General features: G+C 35.7%; 1 protein-coding gene across 1 annotated transcript; it reads right to left on the bottom strand.

The window, feature by feature from the left end:
• Positions 1-272: 272 nt before the first annotated feature.
• On the bottom strand, positions 273-19,492 carry LOC138334587 (BRISC complex subunit Abraxas 2-like). The gene is given in 9 exon segments (XM_069283238.1): positions 273-4,834; positions 5,554-5,770; positions 6,884-6,927; positions 6,930-6,967; positions 8,601-8,735; positions 9,176-9,375; positions 11,774-11,934; positions 12,448-12,538; positions 18,952-19,492. Coding segments are annotated over 9 exon segments (1,944 nt in total). The 5' UTR covers positions 19,024-19,492; the 3' UTR covers positions 273-3,848.
• Positions 19,493-20,429: the final 937 nt, after the last annotated feature.

The raw sequence follows: 20,429 nt of genomic DNA, 5'->3' as shown, positions 1-20,429 counted from the left end.
TAATAACATTTAGGCAAAAAAAAATATGTCTGTTTAGGGTTACCCGACTGACCCTCACTTTTTACCCCTGACCTTAATTCCCCTCCCCCTACAATTTTTTTTTTTTTTTTTTAAATTGGGATTTCCATCTCAGACTGCTGTTCTGGCCATTATTTTTGAGTGAAAGAAACTCATTAAAACAAACAAACAAAATATCCCGACCTACCAACCCCATTTTTTTGCCAATTTAACCCTAAACAGACATTTTTTTTGACCTTATCTAACTTGTTCAGTATAAAGTAATTAGGAGAGAACAACATGGTTAACAAACGGTTCTAGGTTACATAGGCTGAGCAATGTAGACATTAGTTGTTTGTAGACAGCTTTGTGAAGTAGAACAAGTATTCTTAATGCTGTAACGATGTAGCTTAATAACTTTTTATACAGGTATCTTTTATAGTGAAAATTTGGATGCATTCATTAATTTAAACCAAAGCTGAAAACAAATTCAATCAAAAAGTTTCACTTTTGTCTGAAACGATTAATTTTTATGAAAAGTTTATAAAACATTCAAGCATATTTCATAAACATTCCTTAACATTTTTATAAAGTGTAACCTTCCAAAACCGATCACCTCTAGAAACCGAACATGGATGTCATGTACGGCATGAATTCCTCTTTATTAATAGTATATAAAACCTCCAAAAACCGATCCCTCCCAATTCCGAATACCGATCACATTATCAATCAATATCGGTCGGTTTTAACGAACACTGGGCATACATGCGGTACACTAGTGTAAAAAACGACTTCCGATCGAATATATCCGGATTGAATGATCGGTATTCGGTTCACTTCTCCAAACCGAATCCTCTCTAAACCGGCCAAAATTTTATGCACCGACCATGATCGGTTTCGAGAGATTCCACTGTACATCTAATCTCACTTAAACAAGGGATAACAAATGCCTATACATGTAGTAATCCCTTATTTTACTTAGAGTTGTCTGCCCTTGAAAGATGGCTTCAGTTTTATTAACATTCCTTAACTTAAAATTTTTCATAGGATTACATACCAGAAGTAAAGGGATATATTAACTTAAGAAGCCTTTGTTAAAATCCGTAATGCTTTCTCATGGAGAAATTTAAGTTAAGGGGTTCTTTTTTTAAGAAAGCTCATGAAACTGGGCTCTGGTATTAAATCTTCATTATATTAATTATTGCAATCTGACAAATGAATTATATTATTTTATTTCATTTTCATGTAAATACAAGGACTGTAATATAATGATAACCGGAAAGTACTCTATGAAGAAAACAGATATGTTGCTAGCGCTGAATCAGGGGCCTGCACCATAAAACTTTCTCAGACAAATTCTTGACTTAAGTCAATGTAAAATCATATACTTCAGTAAAATAATTGTCTGAGAAGAGTTTTATGGTGTGCTGATTTTCTAGATTCATAAAGGGACATAACTCTACATGATGGAAAAATAAAGAGCACATTAAGGGGAAATAACTCCTTTGAAAACAAATTGGTATATTATTAGAATAATTTTCACAATGAAAATACAACAAAAGTCAATGTAAGACAGAAACAATGTATGTTTGTTCTTGCTTTATGTTCTATGTATAACACATACATTGTACGTCACTTTTCTTATGCAGAATTCAGCAGAAATGAAATAAGTGTATATCAACGGTTAATTTAACCTATCCACCCCTTAAGTCACAAATGAACTCTTCTTATTCTATTGATAGAGTACAAATGCAGACTAGTCCATTATGAAATTTCAGGGGTGAATGGATTAATAATTGATATACTATTTGTTCAGTTTGTCTTTAATTTACCGAAAAAATCATTATTTTAATGTTGATATAATTTTTTATTTATGAATAAAATAATTCAAAGAAACATACTATTAATATTCTATCAGCATACACAAATCAAACTTCAGCACCATCAATACAAAATAGTCATAGCAAAACAATAGCTTTAAAAAGACACATATAGCTTTCAAAAGAATTTGTAAATATACAAACAATTTAAAAAAAATAACCCATAGCTTAATGATTTTTCATACAATGATTTATCGCAAACTAAAAATAGAACTATATATATGTGTAACAGCCGCTAAAATATACTTTAGCAGTAACTTATCATATTTTAGATTTTTTTGTACAAAAACATTTCCTGTTGTATCTAATTTTAAAGAAAAATATAATCTTACTTGATCATATGGCATTTACTTAAGCTGAATAATACTGAACAATGCTTTGAAGAAGTATTGAGAATTATGAATACCAGTGGTTACTATCACTGACTTGTATCCATCTCCATAGTCGCAGACAAATGGTTGATAAGTGTAGTGTAGCATAGTGTGATCTACCGTGGGTATCTGATGATGATCCATCCTAGACTTTGCCGTAACAAAACTGAAGGCTCTGTGTGAGAGCAGACAGGTAGTTTGGTCCTTTGATGTACATCAAAGAATTGAAAAATGGTACATTGTATGTTGAGATTAACTCGCCATAATCTTCAGAGAAAGTCTCTTAAGGCCTGTGATTGATCTTTTTTTTTTTTATTTCTCCTGAAATTATTTCAGCTTTGACATGACATAGTCTAGAGGTGGATAGGACGACAGTGATAGTAACCCCTGGATTATCAAGGATATATAAAAATATACATTCTTATATTTTTGAAAAGTCTTTTAAATATACCATTTAATGCCATCTAATGCCTTGATATTGACTTACCATATTTGACACAATTAGCGTCCCCATCCTTAATTATAAGTGCCCCTCTCCCTTTTTAAGCCCTCATTTTCACTCAAATTGACTAGAAGACAGACTGAAACTATGAAAGCCGTGAAGATTTCTTTTGCTAATTGACTAGTAGTTTACTCTATGCAATAATTCTATGAAATGCTAGCCCAATTTTTAAAATTTTTAACCACTCTGGGTGCTTATTTGGTCAAATACATTACGTCAGGTAGGACAAATTAACAGTTGTTGCCAATATTACAGTGGCTGTGAAAATTGAAAGAGTATCATCCAGAATTGATATCCTAATAAGTGAACCTCCATGTTTCCTTATATGCTGATAGCTCTGGCTACCTCTATATAAAGGGTAAATACCAGTAGTAGATCATCCTGAATACCCAATGGGTTCCTATCACTTTTCAGTGATTTATATTGGATATGGATTATTCGCAGAAAAGCTTAAAGTCTTAGATAATTCAGATACTCATATAAAAGTTCATTTACCGCTGAGAATAGAAAAGGTTTAACAACAACTCATAGTATTAGTAAGGATGGAACAAATATTTTTGATTCCAGATTTTCATAATCGGTAATTGGAATCGGAAAGGATATATCAACTGATTTTTTTATTATTATTGATATTTGGCCTATCACTAGGCACAGTACCCAAGCTGTTTGATTAAGAGGGATTTTACAGTAGGAGTATACATAAAAATAATTTTACACATCCTTATAACTAAAAAAAAAATTTTTTTGAAAAAGCAAACAAATGCTGTATTTCAAAAAAAATTACCGGTAATTGCATCACATCATATTCTTCATATCTTATACTTTCTAATCAATAATTTATCACAATTTTTCAAAAAATATATTACAAAAAAAAGTAATAAACTTTGAAAATGGAAGGGAAGCCATAAACAGGAGCAACATGCATTTACACTTGAGGTGGCATTACTTTGTAATGTGTCACATTAAATTTCACAACAATTGGTTTTCCTTAATTATGGATCAAAAAAGTTTGAGGACAAGCCATGTATACGTACTATAAACCGAACATAAATCAATGAAAAGGATAAAAATATCAACAATTGATCTTGTGCGCCGCTTTTAAAACACGGGTGATGATGATATCTGATAGGTGTCTAACTGTCCGTGATCGTTTATTTTGTGAACATCTTGATCGCTCTGGTCTTCCTTGAAATTCTCAGACTGTTCAAATTGCACGTCGGCAGCAGACGAACTTTCAAGACTTCCATCATGGTTAATCACATTATTTTTCACACCTTTATCCTTAGAAGATGGATGATCAAAATTACCAACATTTGTCTCTTTTAGCCTTCCTTCTTTCGACCTTGACCTTGATCTTGAAGGTTGTTGACCTTGCTTTGAGCTTGACCTCTGACCTTTGTTATTTACCACAACGTTTGTTGTGAGCTGTTTTTTCTGTAACCGTGACGATTGACGAGTTGGTTCGTCAGTCTTGTTGCTAATGGCAGAAGCTGCTGCTGCTGCACCCATAGCCGTGGCAGCTTTGGAAGAGGATTTCTGAGGGGCGGTCATGTGACCCCCGATTGGCACTGTCATGGAGTATTTGTTAGAGTTTGTCTTTCCTTTAGTGGGTTTGACTTTTTCCTCGGCTAATAGTCCACTCACAAATGAGAAATGGTCTTTATTAGACGAGTCGGATTTATCTTGGTGGTTTAATGTAACTGTCGGTATTGTTTGCTTTGACTGACCCTTGTGGGGTTCAACATTCATTCTAGGCAGAGTTAATTGTACAGTTTGACCTTGAGGTAATGAGATGAACTCTGACCCCTGAGTATTTGTTGAGTTTGTATATCCTTCTATATTTAAATCATTGTCAGACATCGTGTCCATTTCGTCTGGTTCCGTGACTTCCGGTACTTCCTCGTCTATAAACGCTATATCATCACTAAGTCGACGACTGTGAGCGGGCGCTGGCTCGTCCAGCTCGGAGCTCAAGCGTCGCATCAAGGGATGAACCTGATCTGATTTTGCCTTGGCTGACGATGGTCGTCCTGACGATATATTTGGATTTAGAGATTTGCTATTGTCTTTTCTTCTTTGCTCACCTGTAAAGAAATCATTAGTTTGAAAACATACAAACAATTAAACAACAAAGAAATATTTACTGTAAAAATCAACTTCTGTCTTCAGAACAAATCTAATTTTCATACCCTCAGCAGAAATATCTATTTTCATACCCTCAGCAGAAATATCTTGTCTACTGGTTAAGATATCTTTATCATACTTAAGCAAGACAATCGTTATGATTGTCGAAACATCATATTGTTGTCATGTGTGACACCACCAATAGGCTAATCAAAAACAAACTAGTTGGTAATCAGTTTGCGTTCAGTGTTTCTTTATTTGGACACTGCCGGACCCGCACCTCTAACACCACTGTACAGAGTTACAAAGTAAGCTCTGGAGAATCAAACTGTCGCCTTAGTTCCAATCTGGCTGACTGAGGGAGTGACCCTATCTTTATACCCATGTCCAAATATTGTGTGGGCAAAACTCGTGACGGCATGACCGAGGAATCGTGGGCCATTACTTTTAGTATATGGACAATTCGTTAATTAAACAATAACTGCAACAGAGCAAATTTATCCCTGCACTAATCTATTCAAAATCAATCTTACCCTAAAATTTGAAATTTGAAAAATAATAACTTCTGCAGTATTTCACACAGTTTTACCTATTTGGACACGCTAATCAACAGCCAAAATGTATACCAACCAAAGCTTAAATACAATATTAACCATTGGAAAACACTAAAACATCTTACGTTTCTGTTTTGCTATAGAGATGGCGTCGTCGGGAGTTGAACTGGTGGTGACGATTTGAATGGGAGTAGCATCGTAAGCTGGTGGTGGGGTGGTGCTGTGAGCCTTTTTATTTCTTTCCGTCTCTAATCTTTGTTCCATCATCTGTCGACGCTGTTTCACCTCCTGTTCCACGGCGTGCAACTGTCGTTCACTCCTCTCGACTTCCCGGGTCAGATCCTATCAAATAACAGTATAACCTGTCTTAGCAACCACCTCTGTAAAGACACCTGCTTAACAAGACCACTTTTCTAGGGTCCCATATTACCAATTTTAACACAATTCAACCTGTGTATAAAGACCACCTGGCTATAAAGACCATTTTTCTCTGCCCCTTGGATGGTCTTTACAGACAGGTCTGACTGAAGTTAAACTGAACTGGTTTCGAGGAAAATACAACTTCATATTATTGTGAAAAGAAATTGAATGGAAAGGGTAGAAGATCTATATCTATTTATATTTGAATTTATGTATTATCGCCCAGTTGAGAAACCATTTAAGTTATCTCTTCACGAGACATTACTGATGCAATAAGGCCATAAGGTTTTATTTCATAAGTATCCCGTCCCTTACGTTTGCATGCCACAAGAATTTAAGGCATTTTTAGAAAATAAAACTTTTTAACCAAAAAAAATTAATTCTTAGTTTCTCAGGCCCCGTCGCATCGACATTTAAAACTATATACCCGGAAATTGGCTCCAATTTTAGTATGCACCCTTTATTTCCGGTAAAAAATGGCTGCCTGATGTCAGCATTTGCTCAAAAGATGTTTCCTCCCAGGATCATGTTTTTAATGTTTCCTCCCAGGATTATGTATTTTCAACTGGATTTTCTTTGGATATAGTGACGATTGAGATATTTAAAACCTGTTCTTAAAGACTGAGTAAGAATTTACATTTTTCTACACGTGTTTTCATTGATTTTCATGTCCTTCAATGAGGAAAAAATAAAATGTTATCTGCGCATTGTTTTCAGAGAAATAAAAAAAAAAAAAATATTCCCGCCGCCCGCACTGACTTTTTAAAAAAGTGGCCTGAGAAACTAACAAATAATATTTTTGGCCTTACATAGCCTTTACTAGTGTAAGATTCAATTTATTATATAAAAAGAAATTTACGGACACAAAAGCAAAACTTTCCATTTTGTTTCTACATAACACAGCTCAAATCTGCCTTGGATGCAAAGTTTGCATTGTATGACGCGACATGTTATGACATCATAATTAACTCATTTACCATTTATGATATTGGCTAATCTGGTAACATCGGCAGATATAAAGATCAAATGACTAACCTGTAATTTTTCTTGTAAGGCTGACCCCAAACTACTGATCTTTTCACTTCTTTGGCATGGCCAGACTTGTCCAGGATTTCAGACCTATCAAAATAAAACAATGAAAACAATCCACAAAAAATTCCGTAAATATGTTCATTCTTATAATCAAAACCTAAAATTTACTTACTGGAACCGTGGCCTGAGAATGAAGGCCTTCCTAGGCGTAGATTCACGAGGAAGACGACGCCGACACTTACTGTTATGACATCCATAATTAACTCATTTACATTCTAAGATATAGCTATCTGGTAACATCGTCCAATATATAAAGATCATAAGACTAACCTGTAATTTTTACTGTAAGGCTGACCCAAACAACTGATCTTTTTCACTTCTTAGGCATGGCACCAGCTTGTCCACATCAAATACCCCCCCCCCCCCCCCCCCACCCCCCCCCCCCCCCCCCCCCCCCCCCCCCCCCCCCCCCCCCCCCCACCGGTAAATAGATAACACTGTGATAAGACGGACGCGTAACAAGTACACTTACTGTCTGTACTGGTTAGAGACCTATCAAAATAAAACAATGAAAACAATCCACAAAAGACGACGCCGTAAATGTTCATTCTTATGAATTACAAGAGGGTAAGTTACTTACTGGAACCGTGAGATGAAGGAGGCGTAGATCCACGAGGAAGACGACGCCGTACACTTACTGTCTGTACTGGTTAGTTACATTGAGAGGGTACAGTACTTACTGGAACTGTGAGATGACGGAGGCGTAGATCCCTGAGGAAGACGACGCCGTACACTTACTGTCTGTAAGTTACACATTGAGAGGGTAAAGTACTTACTGGAAACTGTGAGACGACGGAGGCATAGATCCCCGAGGAACGACGACGCGTACACTTACTGTCTGTACTGTTAGTTACATTGAGAGGGTACTGTACTTACTGTAAGGAGGAAGACGACGCCGTACACTTAGTTACATTGAACATTGGGTACAGTACTTACTGTAACAGTGAAATGACGGAGGCGTAGATCCACGAGGAAGACGATGACGTACACCTTACTGTCCTGTACTTTTTAGATTAGCATTGAGACGGTAAAATACTTTACTTGTAACTGAGAGACAGACTGGAGGCGGGTAGATCCACGAGGAAGACTATCCGTACACTTACAGTCAGTACTGGTTAGGTACATTGAAAGGCTACAGTACTATACAGTAACTGTGAGACGACGGAGGCGTATGAGTCCCAGATGAAGACGATAGCCGCGGTACAACTTACTGGTCAGATGATGGTTAGATCCCCAAGGAAGACGACGCCGTACACTTACTGTCTTACTTGGTTACTCCCCAAGGGTTAGTTACTGGGTTAGTTATTGAGAAGGTACAGTACTACTGGAACTGTGAGATGACAGAGGACGTAGATCACCCCGAGGAAGACGACGCCGTACCTTACTGCTATAACTAGTACACTTAATGTCTACTACTAGTTAGTTACATTGAGAGTGGTACAGTACATACTGTAACGTGTGATGACGGGAGGCTAGATCCCTGACAGGAAGTACGACGCCGTAAACACTTACTGTTCCTGTACTGATTCGCTTACACATGAAAGGGTAAAGTACTATACAGTAACAAAGAATTGACGGAGGCGTAGAACCACGAGGAAGAACGGCGCCGTACACTTAATGTCTGTACTGGTTAGTTACATTGAGAGGGTACAGTACTTACTGAAACTGTGAGATGACGGAGGCGTAGATCCCTGAGGAAGACGACGCCGTACAGTTACTATCTACTCTGTACTGATTAGTGGTAGTGTCCTCTAAGTTTGTGATCCTGATTGGCACCTTGGTAAGTTCGTCATTGCTGAAACAGAGTAAATCTTCCTTTACTAAAACTCTCTAACAGCCATCAAGTCTTAGACCAATTTGTTTTAGTTGGTTTATAGTATCTTTCAGGAGAGGCAGTACAATTTGCAATTTCAGGTGGTAATTTAATCATTTGCTAATTGGTGTTTATCGTGTATATATATGTCCGTATCTATTAATTCAGTTTGCCTTTTGTATCTTCAATTTACAGCCCTAATCAGGTGCTGCCACATAACCAAGGACCCAATTAGAAATCAAACGGCAAAAGGAGTACCTCCTAGTACACTTGATCCGTTGATTATGTGCGTCCTGTTAACACTGAGGAACATTTAAAGTAAAAGGACTCAGCAATTTAATGTAAATTTTTGTTTTCATTATAACAATAGTACACAATAGGGAATACAAAATAAAGGTAAAATACTTATTATTAAAACTTACTCCTTTTTCAGTTTATAGAATCCAAAGTCAAAGTTGTGTGTGGATTTGTTTGGTGTGTTGGATGATGTAGACAAGAGGAAGTAGAAATCTTCACGACCCCGGGAGGGTAGTGACCTGAGAAGGGTCTGGTGTACACTCCTCTCGCGCATAGACAGGCGATTTACCGTGTTTCTGCGGGAACGGTACCAGCCAACTATACACTGAAAAAATATATATCCAAATTTCAATTTAGTGACATAGCATTCAACCTTTAAAGCAACTATCAGTAACACCATAGTATCGCTTTTGTGAACTATCGTCGTCGGCGATACAAAAACAGACGTTTAGTGTTACACACTGATGCAGCTCATCATATATCCAAAAACATAACACATTCTCTCAATGGAAAAATTTTAAAGTACCAACAAGAAATTTATTTACAATTTGTCTTAACTGTCTAAGACATCACACAGGGACGATTGAAAATCGATTGGAGCATGCCAGATGTGCAGTCGCCGCACTGGTAATACTGCTGGCAATACGGTTTGCTGACAGTGATTTCAGTGCTCAAGTTAAGATGAGTACACCGGTAAAATACCAACTGAATATCTGTCAATTACCTTTAAAAATTGTATGAATGTGTACAAATTACCCCTACAAATATTTGTTCTTACATCCAGAAATAAAATCAGAAGAAATTTTGTAAAATAAAATGAATTCCAGTCATCTTTCAAGAGTCTGCATCAACTGGCTCTTGCTTCAGATAGATATTTGCACAACTGCTTGTTTATCAACGATAACTTTATTCTATGACCACACAACTTTTATCAAAATATCACTGTGAAGTTTTGTGTTGCTTCAAAAATGCTATTACAATTACCCATCCTTCCAAAAATTATCTGGAGCACTGGGTAATTGATGAATTTTGGGCAAGACCCAAACAGTTTGTTTTGCAATTTACCAGTTATTATATATTATGCTTGTCTGTACTTTTAAATGTACTATTTGAGAAAACGTTTGTTGGAATAATTATTATTGTATAATATATAATAATAGTCTGAAAGAAGCTCCCTTGTATGGGGCGAAAGCGCTACTAGTCATTCCGTTATTGTATTTTATTTCTTATAGATTTCGTCCAACCCCGCTAAGGAAATTTATCCTTCTTTAAATTTATCATATATGGTAATATATATATAAATATATATTGTAAATTTTGGTAACGAAATGGTTATAAGTTAAACAACACCATAGAGCTGTCACTTGTGCAAAGTAAGACAGACAAAAAAATATATTTTACAAATTTCTTCAATTTTTTTTATAAAATATAAACAATAATTTTTTTTAGAATCTGGATCATTGAAATTCCATTAATTATTTATAAAGTTATATTGATTTTTTATTTTTTAAATTTGCAACTGGATAAACCCAGAATAACACCTACCTTTTTCTCCATGTAGTATTATCTGTTCTGTTAATTAACTGTTCCATTAATTATAGTGACATAATAAATATCTGAAAAAAACATACGACAATTTAGAAATCTCAAAGGGATCATTGATTTCCACCCATTTTCTATAGTTTTTGGATCTTTAATTAAGCTGCATTTAAAACCTCTATATCATATCCAAATAGCAATTTATTCGTGTTATCGCTCACTAATTCATCTACAGAATACTCTACCTTTGACTCCTCAAAGTTTAATTTTGAATCACTCCATGTACCATACAAATACGTTTTACATATCTGTTCTGTTATACATCTATTGCCGTCTAAAGGCCCCGGGGTAACTGTTTTTCTCCCAGCCCCTATAAGGATGGCTACCATTCTTTATAAGTGCTTCTCCATTCTTAACCATGCAGAGAAGAAGTAGTTTATGTAGCTAAATTGACCCCTCCACCCCTTGGCAAGGGTGTGTCAGCCCATCAATTGCAAAATTTTGGATGACATTGGCAATGAGCGAAATCCCATAAATGCCAGAGAAAAAGTTCTTTATATGGAAATTGAGCCACTATACCCCGCCCCTCAGGCCCCCGGGGGTAGCCCTATCATTTGCAGAAACACTATAAGGGATACTACCATTGTAATTATGGGTGCTGATACTGTGCTTAGTTTCATGAGAAGAAGTCGTTATAATGGAAAACCAAATTGCCACATTCGACCGCCCCTCAGGCCCCCTGGGGGTCAGCCCCACATTTGCACAATTTGAATCCCTCACCCATAAGATGCTACCAATGCATTATGGGGTGCTAATATCCATGCTTATTTTTCAGAGAAGAAGTCTTTATAGGAAATAGAAATTGTGCCCCATGGATCTTTTACTCCCACACCCAATAAGGAGCTATGCATTTATGGGTGCTATCCAATTTTTTCAGAGAAGAAGTCGTTTATATGGAAATAGCTCTCAGGCCCCCGGGGGGTAGCCAGAGAAACAAACTTCAATTGTCAAAATCAAAGATGATTACCTATTATATATAATTATTGGCCATGTTTTCCCCATCCCTCATCAAACTATAATACACTTAAATAAGGTATCTTGGAAAAGCTACATGTAGAATTTGACACAAATCTATTCAGTACTTTCTGAAAAACAGTATTGATGATTTAGCTATTGACACTGACACATAGAGTACATGTGAAGCGGTATTGGACTGGATCGAACATCTGTGACCAGGTACGTAGCTCAGTTGGTACAGAAACATTAACAGAGATTGGAAACTCCTTTTTTGTCTTTGTTGACAGGCAGATGTACCTCCCGTTTATAGGCATTTCCCCTTGGCTAACTACTTTTAATGTATTCTTTTAAAGTTAAACATGATATTTTTATTTTTTTATATCAAAACAAACTTTAAACATTATATCATGGTTTGATGTGACCAGTTTTCTCGATTGATGTTATTCAATAAGATATTTGAAAGCATGAAAATCAGCAATTTTATCTGGTTTTTCGAAAATCAGACATTCAAAACCTGAAATGCATTTTGTTCAATATATGGGTTAAATTTTTTTTTCCTATCCAAAATTGTACTCAAATTAACCATCTGAAAATAACTGAACTTTTATGACATATCAAAGTTATTCTGCTGTATTTAACTATAAGAGGTTATCTAAAAGCGCCTAGGGACATACGGAGGTACATCTGCCAATCGTAAAAATGGCGGAGTTGCCAATCTCTATATGTATATATGTTTCTGTTCGGTAGAGTACTCTGCTAGTGTTCAGAGGGTCATGGGTTCGAATCCTGGTCTATCAGCTACATTTTCTCCTCTCCTGTTACACATGTATGTGAAACTTACAGAGTTTTGTCTCCACCTTGTAGTTATTGATTTGAGAGTCGCTGATGGTATCCTTTACTGAATGGCTCACTTTTCCTATTAAAAGTCCCTCCTGTCAATGTGAAAATATATACGATATATATATACGATATATATAATAGGAACCAAAATGATAAGCATTTAATACATTGGTACATATGGTCCTTGTTCTAAAAAAATCAGAAAATAATTATATAAATACCCTTCTTAATAAGGTAACACATACATGAAAATATAAGAAAAACACAATCTTCAAATTTCAATCCTACACAATGACAGCTTCAGTTTGCGGCTGCCATTTTTCTAGAGTAAAAATTAAGTCAAGTAACCACTGTAAAAAGTCCCATCAGCGTGAATGCGATGCTTTGAATTCAGCTTATTATATAATCAAACTTCAAACGCTTTCATGATCCGATGTACTTGATCTTCATATGACAGAAACTCGGTGTCATTGCTCTTTATTTGCAAGCATTCAAGTGATAGACCACCTTCCAATATAATCAGCTGACTGTGGCAAAAATAGGCCTTACTGCATGTCATGTATGTGTAACACATGTGCTTCGCTGTACATGTGTTGTTATTGTTAGCGTTAGGGAGACGCTTCATTGTCAGAGCAGTATACAGTGTAAGCGTTTTGGTGACTTTAATGTAGGGAACACCTCTTGAAGGTTAGTTAAACCCGAGGAGTTCCGAGATAATTATGATGAATGCCACTAGGGGCGCTGCTTTCTCTCCCAGTATAAAAGGGAGCGAGTAGGCGAATTGTTCACCTTTTGGTCCTGAACGTCAAGCTGTTAACATCGACAAGGTAGTAGGTATTGGCACTGAAAGACAGAAGTGGCTGAATAAGTCTTGCCTTGATCAGTGTCATACCGAGCTACGGGACCAGTAGTCGTTTTGTATAGCTGTTGAGGTTAGAGCTTTGCAGCTCTTAGCGTTACGTAGGTTGGTACACACATATCGACTACAGGTCGTGAGATAGTCGCGCCATAAGCTCACGACCACTTACTAGGTAGTTGTGAACACTCACAACATAGGTAGTCGTGAGTAGGGCTGGTAACAGCTAACTGTGTTAGTGTTTGGGACACGCTCGCAGTCAGCGGGCTACGAGCTAACAACGTATGTGTCGGAGTACACGTTTAACGGCGGGCAGTTGTTATATAGTAGCTGTGAAGGGCCGTGATCAGCACTGAAGTGTGTTGCGCTCTATTGTTATAGGAGTTGTCTCCCTTCATCTGGTGTATTGTAGTACTATAGTACAGAGAGGTACTCTGTCATTATTTCATGTATTGTAAATAGTATATATAGAGCTTTCATTTGGATAGTGTTTCTGATAGTAACCATCATTATTTGTAAATATTGGCTGCTGCAGTGTAGTTAGTGATTCATAACAGGGACCCAATTTACCCAAATATATCTTAGTAATAGTGTTTCCCACAGGAAAAAAAAGGGCATGGTGCTTAGATTTTGAAAAGGGCACCTTGACCGCGATAAATAACCATCAGATGGGCACAAAGGTTATATCGACGACTTCCACTACAAGGGAAAATATTAAAATTATTGTTGTTTATTTCATTCTGGTTCAACTTTTAAAATATCATTTAAATGCTTTAAACTCTCTGAGTTTCTAAGTAATATCAGGACATCTATTTAAAGATGCTCACCGCCGACAGAGCATAAATGATATTCTTCATTTGAACAATAATTGGTGTTTAATCGTGTATATATATGCCTAATTAAAACAAACAAGAGGCCCATGGGCCTTAGCGGTCACCTGAATTCAGACACAGAATGAAACAAAGACATGCATATAAACACTATAAATATATATTGGCCCATCAGGCCCTTGAAGTCAGTCAGTGATTTTATAAATTTTTAATCTATGAAGATTATTTGGTTCCATCAAATCAGTGAATTCAGGAGAAAGATTTTTGAAATGTTATCCATTTTGACCCCTTTTGGCCCCACCCCTCTCGCCCCTGGGGGTCGGCCAGGACCAATATGGATATGATGTTAAATGCTATCTCAGGTTCTACCAGTTCCAGAATTTCAGAAGAAGATTTTTGAAGTTTTAGCCTATTTGACCGGTTTTGGGACCGCCCCTAAGGCCCCTGGGGATCAGTCATGGAAAATTTGGTAATAAGATTCAATGGCCATCACATAGAGATAATTCTGACTACAATTGACGAATTTCCTATTATAATGACTAAATAATGCTCAAAAATGTGTTTTTCCATATAAAAACTTATATGTAGTAAACTTAACCCCCTCCCTAGGGGGAAACCTGAGACCCAAGGGTCATATAATTCACAATTTTCATAAAACACCTTAAGACCTGTCCATCTATGAAGAGTATTTGATTCTACCATTTCCAGTATTTAAGAAGAAGATTTTTAAAGTTTTAGCCTATTTGCCCCTTTCGGCCCCGCCCCTCTGCCCCGAGGGGGTTGACCAGGATATTAAAATGTTATCTCATGCTTATAATTCTAAACAAGTTTGACTCATTTCGTATTAAAATTGAGCAAAAAATGCTCATAAATGTGTTTTCACTATATAAACTATAGTAAACTTGACCCCTTCCCCAGGGGGAAACGTGAGACCCCAGGGTCATATAATTCACAATTTTGGTAAAGGACCTCAAGACCTTTTAATCTATGAAGAGTATGTGATTCTACCATTTCCAGAATTTCAGAAGAAGATTTTTGAAGATATAGCCTATTTGACCCCTTTTGACCCCGCCCCTAAGGCCCCTGGGGTTCAGTCATGGAAAATTGGTTAATAGGATTCAATGGCAATCTCATACTGATAATTCTGACAATATTTGACTCATTTCCTATTACAAATGATCAAATAATACTCAAAAATGTGTTTTCCCTATATAAACTATAGTAAACTTAACCCCCTCCCCAGGGGGAAACCCGAGACCCCAGGGTCATATAATTCACAATTTTTGTAAATGACCTTATGACCTTTCTATCTATGAAGAGTATTTAATTCCATCACATCTGTGAGTGGAGAAGAAGATTTTTGAAATTATAGTCAATTTAACCTCTTTTGGCCCCTCCCATAGCTCCCTGGGGGGTGGGGACCGTATAATTCACAATTTTGATTGGCCTTATGCCTTAGAAGGTTTGTGCAAAATTTCATTGAAATTGCTTCAACAGTTTTTGAGAAGAAGTCGAAAATGTAAATTGTTTACGGACATACGACGCACGACGGACGACGCACGACGCACGACGGACGACGACGACGACGGACAAAAGGCGATTAGAATAGGTCACTTGAGACTTCGTCTCAGGTGACCTAAAAATAACATGAAATAATTTATTTCGCCTTTGGTGTATGCGCAATCATTACTTCATTCCATATAGAATATAGTGCCACGGAATTTTTTAGGGATGCAATTAATTATTTTTCATATTTGTAACTTGAATTAAAATTAGAAGCTCAAACTTTTTAACTGTGGTAATGGTGTAAAGTAAGAAACTTTTGTAACTGAAGACAAATACTAAATCGTCTCCTCCTGTATTTGATAGTGAAAAAACACCATTTGTCAGCGGTGGAGCATTTTTAATTATTCTGGGTAAAAAAATGATTTTTGGAAATTAGAATCTGCCGACCATATGATCATGACTATAACTGATTCACAAGTAGAAAGATCAAAATTTCATTTATATTAACTTAAAGACTGGGCAAAATGCCTTTATTTCAATCCTAAATTACCTTTATTTTAATATATCATCATTGAAATATTAAAAATACTGTATCAAATTAAATAAGTTTCATATGTTTCACAATAATGAATAATTAATTAAAATAATGTTTTTAAATTTACAGGATATTAAGATAATACAGATAATTGTTACAGTATAGTATTCAAAATGTAATTTAATCTGAGTGAGAAAAAGTAGATTTCTTTTTTATTTAATTTGTTTTAATTAATTTGCTATTAATAATTTTATCATTATTTATTTTTTTGTCTAAAAACAAATTCACATTGAAATTCTTAAAACAATACCTTTCTCATTTTTAAAGGGACAATTCACTTAGGCTAATTCTTTTAAATAACCAAGAAGCAAAATATAGCATAAATGTTTTGTTCTACATTTCTTATGAAACATATAACGTAAAACATTGCCAAATTCCACGTCATTGTTTAGTATTTTAATTAATATCGTTGTAATTACAAATCGTTGATCAATACGATTAAGCAGGTACAATATGTACGCTGTACCAATATCCGAGCCAAAGTCACGCACGTTAAACAAATGAACTACATAACCACTGTGGAGGTGATATAATGATTTTTTAGGCAAAACAATTCACCTAATAAGGTAAACACACTTCTGTCAGAGCGATTTGAGCAGTTCTAGACAAAAGTAGCATTACTCTACGAGTAAGGGACTGGGTTCGGCATACAAGATATTCGACCACAATGTGTAATGGCGGACAGCGAGTGAGTTTGAACATTTCACACGCATTTCACCACCATGGGATTTTCTGACATATCACAGTTAAACCGACTGATCTAATTTCCATTAGAACTGGGGGTTTTCCGATATATATACAAATTTTAATGTTATTGTAAAATGAATTGTCCCTTTAATTTTTTTGTCTAAAAATAAATTCACATTGAAATTCTTAAAACAATACCTTTCTCATTTTTAAAGGGACAATTCACTTAGGCTTATTCTTTTAATTAACCAAGAAGCAAAATATATAGCATAAATGTTTTGTTCTACATTTCTTATGAAACATATAACGTAAAACATTGCCAAATTCCATGTCATTGTTACGTATTACTATTTTAATTAATATCGTTGAAATATCAAATCGTTGATCAATACAATTTAGCAGGTACAATATGGATGCTGTACCCATACCCGAGCCAAAGTGCATGTATGTTAAACAAATAAACTACAATAGTAGTATAACATAACCACTGAGAAGGTGATAAAATGATCTTTAGACAAGACAATTCACCTAATAGGTAAACATACTAATGTCAGAGCGATTTGAACAGTTCTAGACAACAGTTGCATTACTCTATGAGCAAGGGACAAGGCTCGGCATACAAGAAGTTTGACCACAATGTGTAATGGTGGACAGCGAGCTTGAGCGAGTTTGATCATCTGCACATATGTCACCACCATGGGCTTTTCAGGCGTATCACAGTAAAACCGACTGATATAATTTCTATTAAAACTGAGTTTTTCCCGATATATGTACAAATTTCAATATTCTCTTAGACTGAATTGTCCCTTTAAAACGTAAATGTTAGTAAAATCCTGAGATTGTGAACCAATCTGGATCAACTATTACAATATACCCAAAATGGCAGCCATTACAATTGCAAAGCTTGTGACATTCATCAGTATAGATAGGCCTATTAAACATTAAAAACAGGAGTAAATCATTTACAGTAGTAAGCAGTATTTGTTTTTGTAGAAGTGCTCACTAGCTGTAGTCATAAAACTTAATAAAAGGCAAGCTGATTGTTTTCTAGGCTGCCGATCGGCTGCTTGACTTCAACTTACGTAATACACAGACCTGAAAGTGACACCACAAGCTAAGGTGGAAATAGCCCAAGGCTGCTAATTAGGGCCACTGGGGTGTTGTCATGGGGTCAGGAAGTAGTCACACCTCTTTTGTTCAAGCCACTGCCTGCTGGTATTTTGGTAGTTTAGTAAACGTGTACTGGGGACAAACAGGGCAGGGCGTTAGGTTATAAGGGCATGGCGTCAGGTAAAAAGGGTACAGCGCGGCGCCATGCTATTTAGAACTGTGGGAAACACTAGGTGACAATTTAAGCCCCCGCCCGGTACATTACAGACCAAAAATGGATACCTGTTCGGTATACGGAAATAACAATTTCTTCCTTCTCTTATGTGGGTTTCTTTCTCAAGCGGGGTTTTCAGGACAAGGATAGAGTGTGAATATATGAATAAAAAAATAAACAGAAAATTTGGATCAGTTGTTTCCATAAATTGAACTTTTTTAACATTGCATAATTAATGGTTACTGAAACATCTCGTTGCGTAATTTAAGGCCTTGCCTTCAGTCACATTAAATGTATGTACTTAAAAGCGATTATTTTGTAGAACGTAATCCCTATAAGTTTGTGTTGAAAAGCACCATTAGTCATTAGTGCATTTTAAAAGTGGCAATTCATCACTCATTTCATTGAATGCTTTCTTCCATTGTCTCTTAATTTATAATTAATCTCAAGATAAGATGATTGATCCCCAGATACAAATATTGGTACAAGAAAATTCTATGTCATTACGTTTTCCATCTAAGCACAGCAGCTTTCGATTCGTTCGGAGCCAGCTGATGAGTCAGCTTGTCACTGACACTGTCAGAACGGGGCATGTCAAGAATCTGAAATTGCGTATATTTTTCAAATCAGCTTAAACAACTTTAACTCAAACACATCTCAATTTCTATTGTGTTATATACAATATAAATGCTTCCTTTTATGCGTACCTGATCACCAGAACAACTTGACTGGTCATAAAATAATGAAGCAAGCACTGGTCCTGAAATTATTGCCGCCATTTTTGTCTCATCCTCTTCAATTTCACTTCCGCTTCCTGTTTCAACTCTCTCAGGGGGATGCTGCCTCTGGAGAATATATCTGGCCCACTTATATTTCGAAAGACTCTAGAAATAATATAAGATTAAAACCACTGATGTATACAGGAAGCATAGTCTACTTCCCTGAATAACACACAAATGCCAATGTAAACATTATACCGGCAATAGGGAGATACTAATTTTAAACCCGTGTAATGGTAACAGCATAAACCGGATACATTCTGTACGTGCCGTAATTTTCATACTCACCGAATCAAAATGAATTCAAATATTTTGAAAATTAATACAAGTACGAAAAAGAGCTTAACATGATATTTGGTAGTATATTATTATTTACACCAATGTAACAAGTTAGTGAAATTACATACAGTATGTACAGTAGGCCTATGTCTATTCCATTTAGTAGTATACAGTGTTATTAGTAATTGTGATTTCTGCATGTATGATTCCATCTCAATATACACAAGGCATTATAATAAATAATAAAAAAAATACAATGCATAAATTCTTTGCTGTAACTAATGTTTATCATAAGTGATCCAACATCTTTACCCTGTCCTTTTGAATGGTTTAATTCATCAAACCTGACGATTTTCTATATATTTGACAAAGAAAAAATAGCAAGTCAAAATTTTCTTCTGATTACAGCACATACATGTATATCTTTAGATATAAATGAATTCATTTTTTCATTTTAATTTGAGGAGTTTTAATGCGATTCCGAAACGACTTTTATTTTTGAGAATGGGAATGTAAAACGAGATCCATAATTTTGTAGTGTCGCAAAAGTTATCTTTATCGTTAATGCTACACGTATCATCACCTTCTGAACAATTTGATTAAAACAAATAAAATGTTAATTTTCATAACGCGGGTCGTCTTATGTTTCCCACCGTCGTCCTAAATACCGCGTGGTAGTCGACTATCACTGCGCCAGTCTGCAAAACAGCAAATGATTGTTTACTGTTATCATATATTACGTAGGAAATCTTGCAAATGTTTGGTGTTGTAACCTCATCTTAGGCCATCGGTATATATTTTTTCTTATGTTGTTAATGTTTCTAAGAAACCTTTATGTTTTGCTCCGGAAAGGTAGATGCAAACAACGGAATTTTTGTTGAAAATATTACGTAATTTTTTTTCATATATGGGAAATTGACTTTCAGTTGTGGATTTCTTCGAATTTAATTCAAATTGGCGGGATATTATAGTTGTAAAATTGCAATAAAACGTCGAGGTATGAAAGAAAAATACTATTCCATAAGTGGATATGACAGAGCATAAATAATACTTATCATCTGGAAAACAATTTACGATGTTTAATCATTAATATATGTCTAATATTAGCACAAAAATAAATATAAAAC

This window comes from Argopecten irradians, chromosome 11 (genome assembly GCF_041381155.1).
Source record: "Argopecten irradians isolate NY chromosome 11, Ai_NY, whole genome shotgun sequence".
In the NCBI taxonomy this organism is placed as follows: Eukaryota; Metazoa; Mollusca; class Bivalvia; order Pectinida; family Pectinidae; genus Argopecten; species Argopecten irradians.
The sequence above is the reverse complement of the archived record's forward strand: the minus strand, read 5'-3'. Positions and strand labels throughout refer to the sequence as shown.